This window comes from Phyllopteryx taeniolatus, chromosome 12 (genome assembly GCF_024500385.1).
Source record: "Phyllopteryx taeniolatus isolate TA_2022b chromosome 12, UOR_Ptae_1.2, whole genome shotgun sequence".
Taxonomy (NCBI): domain Eukaryota; kingdom Metazoa; phylum Chordata; class Actinopteri; order Syngnathiformes; family Syngnathidae; genus Phyllopteryx; species Phyllopteryx taeniolatus.
The window spans coordinates 5,690,483-5,708,499 of NC_084513.1; the positions used below are offsets into that span (position 1 = coordinate 5,690,483).

Sequence of the window (18,017 nt, forward strand, 5' to 3'; positions counted from 1 at the left end):
TGTTTTCTTAAGTAGTACTAGCAGTGGTGGTGGTGGTAGTGGTAGGAGTAGTAAAGGAGATGTTTGTACTAGTGGAAGTACATGTAGTGGTAGTCGTTGTAGTGGGAGTGGTAGGAGTAGTGGTATATGTAGCAGCGGTTTTGCTACTAGTACTGTTCTAGTAGGGGTGGTGGTTGTAATAGTATTGCTGATTGTGGTGATAATGTAGTGGTGTTAGAAGTAGTAGCAGTAGTCATAGTGGTTATGGTGCGAGCAGTGGTGGTAGTAGTCGTATTACAAGAATGACCACTAGTGGTATTTATAGTAGTAGTAGTGGTCCTAGTAGTGGTGGTAGTAGTAGTAGGAATGTTAGTAGTGGTGGTGGCGGTAGTAGTATTACTAGTTGTGGTGGTAATGGAAGTGGTGCAGGTGGTATTAGTGGTAGTAGAAGTATTAATGATAATGGTGCGAGTATAGTGGTGGTGGTAAAAGTAGTAGTGCTAGTGGTAGTACATGTGATAGTGGTAAGATGAGTGGTAGAAGTGGTAGTAGCGCTGGTGGTGGTTGCAATAGCAGTAGTATTAATAGTAGTAGTAGTTGTTTAGGAATTTTGAATGATACAAACTCCAACACTTAAGATAGTTGTAATTCATTTTATTAAAAAATACGAGATTTGCAACATATTCAAGTTTTTTTTTAAATGTGATTTATCTTGGAAAATAGACATCTTTGTTTTAAAATTCAAACAAAAAGTGCAGGGAGATCCAAAGCTCAGCAGCATAGCTTACAAAGTTCAATGAAAACTACAAATAAATAGCTCCCTCAGGTTTTCTACAGTTTTTAAAGTTTTCCAAGATTTCAATATAACTGCCATGCTAATCTTTTCACTTATCTTTGTTTTAAGTTCATACAAAAACAAAAAGTGCAGCGAGCGTCTCGGGGCAGCAGCATCGCTTCTAAAGTTAACTGATAATAAAGTAAATAAATCAATAAATAGTTCTCTGAAGTTTACCCAGTTTTAAATTGACCTCTTATTGGCCATTGGATTAAAAAAAATATGCAGCAAAATGCCGAATAATTGCATTTATTCGATAATCAGCCCGGCCAATAATCGGTCCATCCCTAGTTGTGTTGTTGTTTATCTGGGGGACGGGTGCGCACAGGTTGCGCAGTGGTGCAACTCGCTCTCGGCTCCATCAGCTCTCATTCACTTCTCGCCGTTACTATGGAGACGCAGCAGAAGGAGAATGCAGCAAGCGAGCGACAGATAGACAGACGGCAGACGGAGACCCGGGCTGAATGCTAATAGTGGAGCGAGCCTCTTACGTAAGACTCTGCTGCAGGATCGGCAATGAAATCACAGCACATTCGACAAACAAGGGGAGATATAATATTATATTGCTATATAAATATTATATTGTACAATGTGGCCGCAGCAGTAAATGCATCAATTGCACATTTACACCTCAAATGCATGCAATGCAAGATTGCATCATTGCATCAAATTTCTCCGACAAGACACTGGAGAATTGTTTTGTGTGTATGTGTGTGCGTGTTTTTAATGTGTTCTAGCGGTTCTCTGTTCTACTTTCTCTTGCTATTTTTTCTCAGTCATTGCCGCTTCCATTTTGCTCCGCAAATAGATGCCACAAGTCCCTGTGAACACAGAGAGAGAGAGAGAGAGAAAGAGAGCGAGAGACAGAGAGAGAAACTGTGACCGAGAGTTTGGAGACTGCAGCAGAATCCAGCCAATGAAACGAAGGAATTGTCCAGCCCACCTGGCTGCGTCCTCCTCATTCACACAAACTCGGATGAGAGGAGGAAACCTGAATCAATTCATATGCGAGGTCGTCGGGTCATTCCGGATTACCTCTCATGCGCAACTGAAATGCTCTCACACGGGGCGATTTTCTCTCTCTCGATTGCATGACTGAAATATTTTTCTCTCAAATACCGTACGCAACTGAAACACTCACACACAACCGATTTTTGTTTTGCTCATACACTACTGAAAAGCCCCTCTCTCACAATGCTCTCACCCACTACTGAAATGCCCTCACAGCAACTACAGAAATGCTCTCACACATAGCTTGTTGCTCATACACGGCTGAAAAGTGCTCTCTCACACACTAATGAAATGCTCTCATACGGACTACTGAAATGCGTTCACACCCATTACTGACATGCTCTCACACTGGCAATGGAAATTAGATCACACTGCCACTGAAAGGCTCCCACATCAACTATTGAAATGCTCTCACGCTCCCTACGGAAATGCTCTCACACCACTAGTGACATTCTCTCACACACAAAACTGAAATTCTCTTACGCACACTACTGAAATGACCTTATTACACTACTCTACTGAAACATTCACGCACAGCCAAAAAAATTTCACGCTACTTAAATGCTCTCACACACACACCTGAACCTCTCTCACAAGTTAGAGAATTTTTGTTTCATTCAAAAACTACTGAAAACTTCTCACACGCAACTGAAATGCTTTCACATTTGCTAGATTTTTTTCCTCACGCACACTACTGAAATGCTCTCATACACACACTACTGAAATCCTCTCACACACTACTGATTTCCTTCTCATATACACTAGTGAAACACTCTCACACATGACTGAAACACTCTCACACATGACTGAAACACTCATAGACTACTGAAAAGTTCTCATACACACTACTGAAACACTCATACACTCAAGTGTGTACACACTACTGAATGTATTATGTCATTGTGTTGATTCAGAACCTTTACAGTGCTGTTATTTTTTTCTTGAAGAATTCACATTGTTCTACTGCCTAACAGTGAAGCACATAGCATCCCTTTTCTTTTACCTGACCAAACTCACTTAGTGTTAAGGGCTGTTAGTGTTGCAGTTCACAGTTCAAATCTTTACTTCGGCCTCCTCTGTGTGGAGTTTGCATGTTCTCGAGGAACTTGTGTGGGTTCTCTCTGGGTACTCCCACATTCCAAAAACATGTATGCTAATTTATTCGAAGACTCTAACTTACCTGTAGGTGTGAATCTGAGTGTCAGGGGTTGTCATTCTCTATGTGCCCTCCGATTGGACTGGCGACCAGTCCAGGGTGTACACCACCACAACAGAAATGTGCAACAGAAGCTGTTTTAAAGGATTTATTTCACCCTGGTAACCATAAACAATAAACTGCACTGACCATTTACTGTTTAAACATGTAGCTAGAATGAATTGTGGTGCAATAACAGTGTTTATCACACCGGTCAAACTACACATTAAATAACACTTTCCAGTCAGATTGGAAAATGAGCTGTACAAAATACGGAGTTCACAGGTGATCGTCCTTAATTCATAGCTGCAAATTTCATAAATGCATGGCAAATAATCCAGTGTCTGGGAGGAATTGTTTGTCAATGATCATGAATCACATGTGCAAAACATTCACGGTTTGTTCACGGGTGTGCAAAAAAATGGCAGCATGACATTCCACTCCGAGCAATGGCTTCACAACACAACATCGTACAAACGATGATGACCGTGCAACATAACTAATGACACCAAGCTTTGTTGTCCATGTACAGTATAAAGTTGCTTTCAGAGGCATGTGATACTTTAGTTCATATAAACCCAAACAAATGTGCAAATGATACAATACTCACATTCACTATTTACATACAGTCAGTCTAAAAAAAGGGCATTCTTGTGTGTTTTTGTTAAGCTTGGCCCACAAATAAAATATTAAAATGGAAAATATGATGTAAACCATATTGTAGCAGGCAAAGATAATGAAACAGTTGGCACATATGAGATTGTCCAAGTATTTTCTTGGCAAACGGAAAAATACATTCCTTTCAGTACAGCGGTGCCTTGAGATACGAGCGCCTTAACTTGAACAATTTACCCAATTTTGTTGTCTTGAGATTCAAGTGCGCTTCAGACCCCCACTGCTAGATGGTAGAAGCAAGCTTCATAACACCCAGCCACCATCAATTCACACTGGTTTACTTTCAGTGGAAGGACAATATAAGTTGGTGGCGCTAATGCCCCGTTAAGATGGTGTGCCAATTGCCGATAAGCCCCACCAAAGAAGAACAAGGGAGGACAAAACATTAGGTACAGTCGTGTTTTGTGCTCACATTTTCCGCTTTTGCGGGTTACTGTATGTGTAGAGTAAATGATATTGAAGCGTTTTTATACAGAACAATACTTGAAAGTGCAATTTTTTTCTTATATAAAAAAAAAGGAACAAATTAAACTCTTATCTCAAGGCACCACAGTATACACACACACACACAAACTCAGCTACAATATATCATAGACCACTAAGACGCAGACCTTGGTCACCTTGTATGGATTAAATCATCCCCTTATGTGGATTCCCCTCAAATGACATTCAAATGTCTACCATGCATGAAAATTGCCACGCAGCAGTGTGGCTTTTTCACATTTTAACATTGTAATATCCAAGGGGAAATATCAATATGTGTCGTGTCCTCCAGACAGGGGGTTGAGAATAATTTAAAAAGCATACTGTGCTAAGTGGTTTGTAACTCAATTTACAAGGCTTAGTCTTATGCACTGGGAGTGAGCGCATTGGGTTGGATTTCTCCATCACTATGTTGTGGCTCCAAATACAGTGGTGCCTTGAGATACGTCTTATGAGTTTTCTGAGATTTAAAAAAAAAAATAATGTTTTTTTTTTTTTTTGCTTTGACCTGCAAGTTGCAAACTTGCAATACGAGCGGTGAAGGTTATTGCCAAACTAAACACAAAACAAAGAAAATTAAACGTGTATTTAAAACAACCAAACAACTTTGCATGATGAAGACCCCCTGCGAGCTTAACGCTAACACATATTGAAAAAAAAACGCCATTGATGAGCTAACATTTAGCATTGACGGTCGCACTGGCGTAAACCCTTTAATCATTGGATATTCGAACACAAATGGTGGAGCGACACGTGTAGACAGACAATATCACAATACTTAAGCGTGTATATTCTTTATCCTCTGTGAAAAAAAACAACTAATATTACTGCATATTACTGAGTCACTTTTTCGTTTGTGTCTGCACACTAGAAGGAGCTCCTATCCTGTTTAATTCTTTCCATTCTATTTAATTGTTATTACTCTTATTTTTTATTATTGCAGATTAATATATAGAGGGCTATTTTCCTTATTAAAAACCACATTACAAAAATCTTTGCTGTATTTTTTGGGGGGAAGCTGGGGCGTTTCCATTCATTTCAATGGGGAAAGCTGATTTGAGAGTCAAATGTATTAAGGAATGAATTAAACTCGAATCTCAAGGTGCCACTGAAGCAGAGGGTGAAAAAAAAAAAAAAAAAAAAAAGCAGCACAGGTCAGCACCTTGGACAGCTCAGCCTGAACGCGCACTTGAACCACAATCTCTTGGTCTCTACTGGTCCTCGAGCACCGCTTGCGCCAGAAAGCGTGCGAATCATGAACGCAATTAGCATTTCAATGTACGTACGTAACTAAAAAAAAGAAAAAGAAAGGGAGAACGATACAACATTGATGGCATGCACGAGTAGTCAATTCTCCTGCTGTCTAAAGACCCTAACGTCGCATTGATATCTTAGCAATATCCAGCCTTTAGGATTGGCCTTTACATTCAAAGCCGTTCTCCAGTGATCTTGACTTCTTCTGATGATTATTTTTTGTCGTATTTGTGTTCGGCAAGCGCGGGCCACGCTGCACGTCAGCGGTCCAGGTTGGGCTCGCTGCAGTCCCGCTGGCTCTTGAGCTCCTGGAAGACCTCGGTGAAGAAGTGCGGGTCCGCGTTGAGCTGCAGCATTTTGCCGCTGAGCCGCTCGATGATGCCCAGCGAGGTGTCCCAGAACGCGTCCTTGTTGGCCTCCATCATGAAGGGCTTGAGCGGGTACGAGATCTCGTTGCCCATGTACGAGTAGGCCAGGTACAAGCAGGTCTGGAAGGCGCCCTGCAGCTCGGCCGGGCTGGCCAGGCTCTCGTCGAGCGTGGCCTCGCACAGCAGGTACACGAAGACCACGTTGGCCGGCGTGATGAAGCCCTGGTCCTGCCAGCCTTGCAGCAACAGAGTCCGGTCGATGTTGCGGAACCACAGGATCACCTCGCCGCTGTTCAGCTCCTTCAGCTTGTAGCAACGGCGGCACACGAAGTCCCCCAAGCAGCGCAGCAGCTCCCCGGTGGAAGCCTGGATCACTATCCGCCTCGGGGACACCGCAGACGGGCTGCCGCCTCGCTTGGGCACCGCCGCTTGCTTGTTGCTCTGCGTGGGCACCGTGGGTACCGGCACGGGGATGGGGGCTCGCGGCTTGCGCTCGTCACCTTGCAGCGTTTTCCGCAGGTTCTCGCTATTGCGCTGGGCCACCTGCGGAGCGCACGGCGGGTTCGGGTTGGGGGTCACCTTCTTCTTCGCCGAGCTGGCCACCAGCTTCTTCCACGACAGCGACACGAACATGGAGGGCCGCTTGAGGCTCTTGTCGCCCTTGGCGCCGTCGTCGGCGTCCATGGCCTTCTTGGTGGCAGGGGAGATGGAGAGGACGGTGCCCATGGCCGCGCGGGACGAGAAGAGAGCCGCGGAGGTGGGAAGTGACGCTTCGGCTGGGGCGAGGGGGACGAAAAAATATCACGGAGAGTCACCACGACGCGATGGAATCCATGAACACGCTCGACGTGGCTCCCGAAGCGATGGTGGCTGACAACGTTCGACAAAGACTGCGTCCGACGGTTTGCGCACACCGCGATTGGTCCTCGGCTCGTGCGAGCCTCGTGAGTGACGTGGCGGGCAGCCAATCACAGAGCGGCTCACTGATCCAATCACCCGGAGGACCGAAGGGCCATCGATCGCCTATTTATACACCACCTGCACTCTTTTAGCCCCGGTTCTAGCTCGGCCCTCAGATTAATTGCCTGACTATTTGTGCCCCGTTTTCCATAATGGGATGACGATAGAAGGTTAAGTGTACCTTGAAAAAAAGAAAAAAAAAAACAACAACATTCTGGTTAAGTGCCTGCAGTTAAAAAAATAAATGCAAAAATAAAAAACGGCAGTTAAGATACACTGAAAAATAAAAATGCTTCTGAGCTTTTACAAACAGTATGAAGTGAAGCGTGCACACTAGCGCTTCCACCTTTTTTTTGTACTCATGGCATTGCCAGGATGTATTCTGACTGACGGAGAAGTAATGACGTATTTGATTCAAGCACCGATTAATAAACATCATTGTTTTCTACATCATTGTTTGCAATCTTTTCTAAAGCACTGTTGGGAAGAAGTATGTTTCTCATTCATTTGATAGAATTCTGTCAGGGCATACTTTTCAGTCAAACTCTTGAATGGTTTCCGCCAACGGGGATTCCGTGTGGTAGGCCGTCTTTAATCCGACATGCAGATTACAGCAGGAGTGAATGCGTTTCTGAGGGAACTTTGGGGCCAATCCACTTACCTTGGGCAGAACTGGCACCTCTCTGCCAAGTTACGTAGCCACTGCTTGACACTTTCCATTCAGACAAACTAGAAATAGACATAACATTTCAAGTGCAGTTCAGTTGAAAATAATACTGAACATTTTGCGCATGCCCCTGAAATTGCTGTACACCCTCTCATGATGAGGTAACTGCTTTAAGAACACATGATATTTTCGGTGACATCACTGCCATCATTTTGTCTTTCTGCAGTGGAGGCTGAAACAGTAGATAGTTGCAGAATACCTATTTACACTTAAGTTGTGTAATTTTCCTCATATCATGTGTGTAGTTGGATATTGTCAAGTTTAACATGTCCACCATGTCATAGATATAAAAACATTTCAGAATTATTTTGCTTGCTGACTGAATCATGTTGCTAAGTGAAGCTCCACCATGTGCTCATCCTGTATATTACTCATATTAGCCAAAAATGTCCACCCTGTCAGCAAGCTCCCAAATATTGCTGTTTGCATGTAAAAAAAAAAAGAAGAAAAAGTGGGAGCTTGACCAATATGCATTTCTAACATCAGAACATTCATTTAGTACAACCAATATGAAGTTGAATGGAAAACTTTTTTTGTGAAATGAGTAAGTCTCAAAGGTGATGTTGACTCTTGTGGCACAGGAGGAAGCTGAAGTCTCAAGTCACATGTATAAATTTTATTCCATTGTGACATAATTTAATCCCAAACAGTCCGACAACGTCAAAAGTCAGATCAGTACGTTTGAAGATGAACAATAAAGGATGCAACGTCCGAAATTCAGGTCAAGTTGTTTTTGGGTGGCAATCTATTTGTTTGTATTGAACTGTAGCTCCCGCCTACATTTTGCCTCCACTTTGAAAGCAAGCATCCTTCTAGTTCGCTGAGACATTGAAGCCAACTCAAAAGCAATCTCCCCGACGTCGGCTATTGCTGCACGCGCCTCTATCTTAGACGTGAAGGTCAGATTCTTCGGTGTAGATGTTGAAGCCATCCCCACAGTTGAGTCCTACAAGTGGATGCAATCGCCCTCCATTTGTATATCGATAGGTTTTCATTCAGGTGGGAAAACACAGCTACTTTCTTCACCTTTGCCTTCACATTTGAAGTAAAACGCTTGGGGTCGGATATAAACGCGATCTGCTTCACTTTCGACATGCCTGGAAGCTTGTTGACTTTTTGTTTGACATTCCAGGTGAACTGCCTCGGTTCGTATAGTAGATCCCACAGGCTGGACATTCTTTGGATCGCACGCTCAAGGGACCTCCCGCTGTTTGTATGTTAATGCAGAGTCCTTCAGTTTGGATTGTGGTCATGAATCGTTAAGTCAAATACTTTCAAATGTTTTTGTAGCCTTTCAGTCAGAGCTCAGCATGTTTAGGTCTGTCGGTGACATCACGGCCACATCGCTGGTGACGTCATCTGATTTGTCTGACTAGCAGGTGACATCATTTCTAGCTTGAATACTGGACTCTCATTGGAAAATGGACCGGGTTAAATTGAGCCATTGTAATCATTATTATCCCCCCCCCCCTGTAAGTGTAGTGGCTTAATGAGCAGAGGTGGGTAGAGCAGCCAAATATTGTATTCAAATAAGTACTGTTACTGATACTTTAGAGTATTATGACTAGGATGTTCGATACTACTTTTTTTTTCAGACCGATACCAGTCTGAGTATTCACTATTAAGTATTCACCAATACCGACTAATCAAACCACTCGTAGTTTTTATACATACAATTTCAATTAACACAATGACAGATAATAGTGAAAAAAAGACCTCTTTCTTTCCTTCGAACCGCCACGTTGTAGCGCCAACTACCGGCAAGGAGGACTTACTTGATGTCAGATTTTTGCTGTAAGTATGGGTGCCTGGTATCAGTAGCTTCACGAGTAGGCCTACCCGATACAATTACATAAGTAGTCAGTGCATTTTATCAGAGCATGAACATCAAATAGACAAATATGAAATAGCAATGTGCATCTTCATATCCATCCATCCATCCATCCATTGTCTTCCGCTTATCTGAGGTCGGGTCGCAGGGGCAGCAGCCTCAGCAAGGAAGCCCAGAATTCCCTCTCCCCAACCACTTCCTCTAGTTCCTCCGAGGGGATCCCGAGGCGTTCCTAGGCCAGCCGAGAGACGTAGTCTCTCCAGCGTGTCCTGGGTCGTCCCCGGGGACTCCTCCCGGTGGGACGTGTCCGGAACACCTCACCAGGGAGGCGTCCGGGAGGCATCCTAAACAGATGCCCGAGCCACCTCATCTGGCTCCTCTCAATGCAGAGGAGCAGCAGCTCTACTCTGATCCCCTCCCGGAGGACCGAGCTTCTCACCCTATCTCTAAGGGAGAGCCCGGACACCCTGCGGAGGAAACTCATTTCGGCCGCTTGTATCCGGGATCTTGTTCTTTCGGTCACGACCCACAGCTCGTGACCATAGGTGAGGGGAGGAACGTAGTTCGACCAGTAAATTGAGAGCTTCGCCTTTCGGCTTTGCTCCTTCTTTACCACAACGTCATTGCAGACGCCGCACCGATCCGCCTGTCGATCTCCCGTTACATTCTTCCCTCACTCGTGAACAGGACCCCAAAATACTTGAACTCCTCCACTTGGGGCAGGATCTCATCCCCGACCCGGAGAGGGCACTCTACCCTTATCCGACTGAGGACGATGGTCTCAGATTTGGAGGTGCTGATTTTAATCCCAGCCGCTTCACACTCGGCTGCGAACTGCTCCAGTGAGAGTTGGAGGTCACGGCTTGATGAAGCCAACAGAACCACATCATCTGCAAACAAGAGAGATGCAATTCTGAGGCCAACAGATTTAGATTGCAGATTTATTAAAAAACCAAAACTGAATATCACACAGCCATAAGTATTCAGACCCTTTGCTCTGTATTTAGTAGAAGCACCGTTTTGAGCTAGTACAGCCATGAGTCTTTTTGGGAATGATGCAACAAGGTTTTCACACCTGGATTTGGGGATGCTCTCCCATTCCTCCTTGCAGAGCCTCTCCAGTTCTGTAAGGTTGGATGGTGAACGTTGGTGGACAGCCGTTTTCAGATCTTTCCAGAGATGCTCGATTGGGTTTAAGTCAAGGCTCTGTCTGGACCATTCAAAAACAGTCGCGGAGTTGTTCTGAAGCCACTCCTTTGTTATTTTAGCTGTGTGCTTAGGGTCATTGTCATGTTGGAAGGTAAACCTTCGGCCCAGTCTGAGGTCCTGAGCACTCTGGAGAAGATTTTCGTCCAGGATATCCCTGTACTTGGCTGCATTCATCTTTCCTTTGCTTGCAACCAGTCGTCCTGTCCCTGCAGCTGAAAAACACCCCCACAGCATGAGGATGCCACCAGCATGCTGCACTGTTGGGACTGTATTGGACAGGTGATGAGCGGTGCCTGGTTTTCTCCACACATACCGCTTAGAATTAAGGCCAAAAGGTTCTGTCTCGGTCTCATCAGACCAGAGGATCTTATTTCTCACCATCTCGTAGTTCTTCAGGTTTTTATTTTTTTTAGCAAACTCCATGCGGGCTTTCATGTCTTGCACTGAGGAGAGGCTTCCGTCGGGCCACTCTGCCATAAAGCCCGACTGGTGGAGGGCGGCAGTGATGGTTGACTTGAGAACTTTCTCCCATCTCCCGACTGCATCTCTGGAGCTCAGCCACAGTGATCTTTGGGTTCTTCTTTACCTCTCTCACCAAGGCTCTTCTCCCCCAATTGCTCAGTTTGGCCGGACAGCCAGCTCTAGGAAAGTTCTGATTGTCCCAAAAGTCTTCCATATAAGGATTATGGAGCCCACTGTGCTCTTAGGAACCTTAAGTGCAGCAGAAATGTTTTTGTAACCTTGGCCAGATCTGTGCCTTGCCACAATTCTGTCTCTGAGCTCTTCAGGCAGTTCCTTTGACCTCATGATTCTCATTTGCTCTGACATGCACTGTGAGCTGTAAGGTCTTATATGGAAATGTGTGGCTTTCCTAATCAAGTCCAATCAGTATAATCAAACACAGCTGGACTCCAATGAAGGTGTAGAACCATCTCAAGGATGATCAGAAGAAATTCACAGCACCCGAGTTAAATGAGTGTCACAGCAAAGGGTCTGAATACTTATGGCTGTGTGATGTTTCAGTTTTTCATTTTTAATAAATCTGCAAACAGTTCAACAATTCTGTTTTTTTCTGTCAATATGGGGTGCTGTGTGTTCATTAAGGAGGGAAAAAATGAACTTAAATGATTTTAGCAAATGGCTGCAATATAACAAAGAGTGAAAGATTTAAGGGGTCTGAAAACATTCCGTACCCACTGTATCTTTAAGGTAAATTTTAGATACCTGCAATGTTAAAAAGACATGGTTTAGTGACTGTTAAATAGTTAGCCCAAATGGTCCCTTTTTTAACCCCCCCCTACTGCCCTAATGAATTAGCAGCACGCCCATGTACCCACCTTTTATGGATAGAATGAAAAGTAGGAAAATTAGCTTATCATCTCCGTCCACCCTTCGAAACAATAACTGCATTCAAACTGTTTGACGTTATGATGCACTGCAGACACCGTAAGGATTATAGTTGGTGAAAGCAAATGGTGTCCCATAGCTCTCCAGTACTACCCAGTTCAACACAACACCGTTTGATTGGGCCGCATGCGTTCACACATCAAACACACACACCACACTTGGAAGAGAGGACAGACAACTCTTTCATCGCAGTCGGACAAAAGACGACAGAGGGATGTGACCGAGCATAATGCATATTCTCAATGTGGTACTGAGATCAAGCATCAAGGTGGTCTATTGAAACACCACGAGTAAAAAAAAAGGTTGAGAGGAAGTATAATGTAAATCACACTTGTTTACCAGGAAACTGTAAGAAACATTTTGGGAAACTTGGGGCAGAATCCGAGCTTGAAGGGAGTGTGAGACCAACTCTTTGGCTTATTCATCTTTGGAGCACATGAGAGCCAATCAAGAATTTTGAGTTGTGCTTTGCCCCCACTTTATCACACGTGTCAGTGGCATTGAAACACTTTGGATTTGCTCAACACAACTAAATGATGCTCTACAAATAAGTAAAACATGCATACAACTATTATAGTACGAGGAAACACCAAAAACTAAGAATAGAGATGAAATGTGTTTTTGGCTACAACGCCACCCAGTGTGGCCACACATGTCGCACATGCCAGGAACTACCACTGAACACAAAATTTAGGTCATATTTTGTTGGACTATGTATAATTAATCAGTGCTTGGTTTACATTAATTGAAAATCTCCAAATGCATTTAAAATCTGAAGACTTTGTAAAGGTTACCTTTTATTTGAATGTGAACCTTGGCGAGATAAATGGATAAATACAGGAGAGCAAATCACCAGAAATAAGCAGCAAAGTAAAATTGATACATTTTAGACATACTGTAAATGGTGCACTGCATTAGTATGTACAGTACATGTCATACGCACACAATTCCAATAATGTATGCATTAGGAATAATGAAAATAAATATATAAATCCAACATGAATTTAATAATGCAGTCATTTCAGCACATGCTGACAAGCCAGTCTTATCATCTACATGATAATGTCTGCATTACCCACATGCATTGCTGACTGAGCTAAATGTAAATTGAAAAGATCATATATATATATATATATATATATATATATATTTAAATATTTTTTTTTTTGCTGTAGTGTGCATAGACATCCTGGAGGCGATGATGCAGCTTTCACAGTTTCCTGCAACAACTCTGCCCCTCGGTGGTGTTTCATTGCCACTGACTAATGGTTCGAGGTTTCTCTTGATTCGTCTCCCGGAGGAGAAATCGGTCTTGTTGCAAGGGACTGCTGCATACAGCAATGATACATCAACATTACATAAAAACACCACATTAACAGAATTTGTCCTCACCATTCATCCACACCTCATCCATCCTATTGGTTCTTCATGTTGATGACTGAGGAATGAATTCGTTTTTATCCAGTATCTTATATTTGCATAGTGGTTGTGGTACCTTGCATCTCCAGACAGACTTTAATCCTTCATATTCACCGTTCAGTACGTGCAAGGGGTCTGATAAGAATTTCTGTTCTTCAAATATCACCTGTGAGCTGTTTAGAGGACAATTTATAGTCTTATATGAGCTTTAGATGCATGTTAGAGGAGGAGGCGTAGAAGTCCCACACGCACAGAGTGCACATGCAAAATTCACACAGGATGACCAGAGCTGAGATTCGAACCCTCAACCTCTGATTTGTAAGGGAGACGTTCAAACCACAAGACCAGTGATTCTCAAAGTGTGGTACGTGGGCTCGCTCTACTGGTATGCAATGGAATCACTGAATTCAATACAAATCAAATAGATCATAATAAATGCAACACAATCAAACAGAATGAAGCTTGTTGCTATGGATACTGGGTATGAGGGGGGTGTCTTCAGGTGTAACAATTACAGGACCCTTCTGAAGATTATTGTGGATGAGAGATGGTGTCAGTTCACTTGGATGTGTTACCTCAGGGACTTATTCGCTTGGTGTGGGTCCACTCACTGATTGCGATGAAGAACTCATTACTATGCCAAATTTCTGGGTATCCCCTCACTTGCATTCTGGTCCTATAGATGTTTTGAAGTTACATAGCCACTCCCACCACACTTCTGTTGTACAGCCAAGTCCACTGCCCGTGTCCTGCAAAAGTCCCCTTTTCCTGTCCTTCAGTGTCCTAAATAAAAAAAAAAAACCCGCTAGGAGGAGAAAAGGGTATTTAAAAAAAGTCTATGTACACTTACACCCAAAAATAAATAAAACACTTCCAAGGGAGGGAAACAAAAGGCTGGGAATAAAGGCAAACAGTAAGACACAAACTAAGCTTAAAAAAACCAAAAACACATCTCAAGGTTCAAAGGTATACTTGCAAAAGGGGTCGTGACAAAGGACATAGACTGAGGACAGGTTCAGGTGAACCGACCAAATGGACAGACACTCTGACAGCAGACAAGTGAGTCACAGACTAAGTACACGGAGGGTAATGGGGCACAGGTGGAAACAATCAGGAAGCAGGACCAAATCACAGGTGACACATTAGGAAGGGCAAGTTCTATGAAACGAGAGGACAGTTAGTATTTCAAACTAAAACAGGAAATGACCAGAGCAACAAAAAAAAAAAGACAAGACAAACTTATCCACGGTGTGACTCTTAGATGTTTCTGCTGTTACATTCATTTGCAGTGACCAGGTGTAAGAAGTGCAGGGCAGTCAAATCCAATCAGCTGCAACAGTGGAATCATAAAAGGCTCATTGACATTTCCTTTCCCCACCTCTAACTCAACTGCTTGATTAGTTGTGCTGAAAGCGCAGCGACACATCAGACAGGGAGCTCGAGGGAAAGATGAGAAAAAAATCTTTTCAAGATATCTTATATTAGCTTTAGTGACAGAATTGTCCTGTGAGTCAACTTGGGCCATGTGGTACGAAGATAGATTGAAAACAATGAAACTAAAATGCAGGTGCATCTGGCATGCCACTGAAAATGGAGGCAGTGCTGCAGCTGCTTGCTGGAGGGTAATTGAAAGATTAGTTAACATAATTAGTGTTAGGGTTACTTGTATAGAACCTTACTTAGCCCATAAATGGGGTTAACGTGGCAGGTGGAGACAAAATACAATAATCAACACGGGAGTCAAAACAGACACAGGTGTCCTCATTCAAACACACACACGCATACTACAGTATACAGTACAGTATATGCACAAACTGACTAAAGTTGCTTACTTTCCACTTAGACTAGAGAACATTTGTCAACAACTGACCAGGAGATTACTAAAAGAAATACAAAGCTTGCAATCACTTGCTATTTGCAAAATTATTTCCCCCCCCCAAACTCTAATTCTGGCAATGCGTGTATTAATCTACTAAAAATGTGTATTGGCCCGTGTCAGGCATTTTTTTTTTTATATTGTACTGGAACTCCTCATTTGAGCAACAGGACTGACACTAACAGGAATGCGTTTTCAACATAGAATTCGTATATCCATCATACATGCCCCGGGGCCATGTATACTAATAGAATGTTGACACTAAGCACATTACAATGATTCAACCAAAAATCTATGAAAATATATATGAAAATGAACAAAAAAAACATTTAAAAGAAAAGTTAACAGGACTGCCATGATTTTACATAATAGTTGAAACATCAAATATAGAGAAAAATGAAAGAGTGAATGAGTTTACTTTTGACCTTACATGGCCAGCAAATGATCTGAATGCTGCAACTTCATGTGTGGACTGTGTGACTTGTGGAATATTCCATATTAATGTAAAGTTGCCGCTCACGTTTTTTGGGAGCGGCTTTGATAGGCAGATTTTTTGCAATGTTGCTGATCAGCAAAAAATTACCATCAGGGGCCAGGTGTCACACATCAGCGCTTGTGATGGACATTTTGAGTGACAAAAAAAACCAAAACTTTTTTAAAACCTTGAATCTTGCAAGAGCACCGTATTATTCAAATTTTGAACTACTACTAGGAAAAAACGAAAGAGCTAATTTGACAAATTCAATACTCATGACTTATTTCCCAAAGTCACAGAGAGGCACAGCAGAGGATGAAAGAGCCGTGAGCTGCAGACCCCTCGGGCTCGATTCAGGTCCTTCTCATGTTGCAGCCGCCTGCAGTCGTGTCCTGTCCCATCTCACCGCTATAATTAGAACAAGGGGCGATAAGCATTGAAAAGCTTTGATGCTCTTATCTGCAGCGGCCCAAAGACACATGGAGGCACTCGAGCAGACCTAATCTCACTTGCTCACTCGTACACACATGTGCACGTGCATACTGTTGTTGTTGTTGTTGTTGGGAGGGCAGTGAAACCTTTGACCTTTATAGTAACTTAAACCAATAATGTTTCGTCTTTTTCTTAAATGACGCCATCAATTTTCTACACTGCTTGTCCTCATTACGGCGTGAGCAGAGTGAGCATGACCAATTCTGTGTTTAGATTATTAACATTCATACGCAATTAGATTAAACGTGGTATTTGAAGTCACTTTTTTTGTTACATAATGTGGGATTTTTGGCCTTTTGCTTTTATGACCACAAGAGAGCGCTCTTGTCTTGATTTTGAAAGTAAATCAATATTGTACTGCGTTCTCAAGTTACATGCCATCTGCAACAATTTCGATTTCATGAACATTTCAAGGATGCTGACCAGCACAACATGTTAAAGCTAGGTCTTTTTAAAAATATTATACTATTATACTACTAATATTATACTGTAACTCTAAGCTGTAATCATTGAGTCTTTTTTTCACTCTATGTAGTAAATCTGAGTTTCACTTTTTGAGTCAAATTGAAATGTACTGTACATTTTCCAAAGTACACTGATCCCTTAAGATATGAGTTTAATTTGTACCGTGACCATGCTTGTAACTCAAAACACTTGGGCTGCTGCAGATAAGTATACCCCCGAAGATGCATGTTTCACACTTACTTGTGACCATAAAATAGGGCTAATGTTGCCATATGCACAGCCAAAACAACTGCGACAACTTCTGCAACTTACCGCAAGGTGTTTTCTCAAGTTAGAAGTGAGCTGAAATATCCAAGTTTGGCCAGTGACAAAACTACATTGCATGTTAAAGCTGTTGTTTTTTTTGTAATCTGTAATGTCAACACGAGTCGCACGCGGCTGTCACCACTCACTTTGATTGGCCCACAAAGCCCAAAAGCAGACTTTGTATGTAGACGTGAATTTCTTGTGTCGTTTGATTGAACTTGAGTCAAACATCACTGTGGTAATCACGGGGGATAGGAGCAACGGCGAAAGTCGAAATCGAAAGTCTAAAAGTGGATCGCATACACAATTGTTGATTAATGAAAGTAGCGAGCGGCATGTAGATTATTGTAATAGAGTAAAAGTACACTTTCTTCTCAACATGAATACTCGAGTAAAATTATTTTAAACATTTATTCAGGTACATTTAAAACTACTCTAACAAGTACAATTTATCCAAAATGTTACTTGAGTAAATGTAGCGCGTTCCCAGCCACCTCTGGTTAGCAACAAAGTAGGAATCGTTTTAAATACACAACGCATAATTCTCTTTGTTTTATGTTTAGTTTGACAGTAAACTTCAAGTGGGAGTGGCATTAAATATCTTGACACTTCTTTTGGGAACAATTGTTGTCAAGGGAGTTGAGTTCACTGCCACCAAACAGCAGTCGCAAGTCAAAGCAAAATATTGGTCAAGCAACGGCTTGTGTCTTGAAAACACGCAAGCCACTCGTATCTCAAGGGACCATTGTATTGCAATTTATTGAGATACACCTGAATATTAATTTTATAGACAAATGAGTAACGAAATATCATCTTACAAAAGTGCATTCTCACTGTTGAATAATACTTTCTTTAGCATGTTATTGTCAACATGCGAATTTCCCGAATGTAAAGCGTGCAGTCGATAATCCCAAGCTTCACACGCAGGCTGAGCTGCGATGTGTGTACATTGTCGGGAGTTTCCTGCTCCACAGGAAGTGAACGCGGAGGCTTTGATGCGCCGAGAAGAGACTGAAGTGATGATGACCGTTTAACAGTAACCTCTTGCTC

The 18,017-nt window shown here is 42.6% G+C and overlaps 1 protein-coding gene across 1 annotated transcript; it reads right to left on the reverse strand.

The window, feature by feature from the left end:
* Positions 1-3,115: 3,115 nt before the first annotated feature.
* cdk5r2b (cyclin dependent kinase 5, regulatory subunit 2b (p39)) lies at positions 3,116-6,781 on the reverse strand. Its single transcript, XM_061793170.1, has one exon. It carries the CDS (start codon positions 6,524-6,526, stop codon positions 5,693-5,695), a length of 834 nt encoding a protein of 277 aa, XP_061649154.1. The 5' UTR covers positions 6,527-6,781; the 3' UTR covers positions 3,116-5,692.
* Between the last annotated feature and the right edge of the window lie 11,236 nt (positions 6,782-18,017).

Bases quoted from the DNA above. Each gene is read 5' to 3' on its own strand.
- cdk5r2b (XM_061793170.1), bottom strand. From the start codon at position 6,526: ATGGGCACCGTCCTCTCCATCTCCCCTGCCACCAAGAAGGCCATGGAC.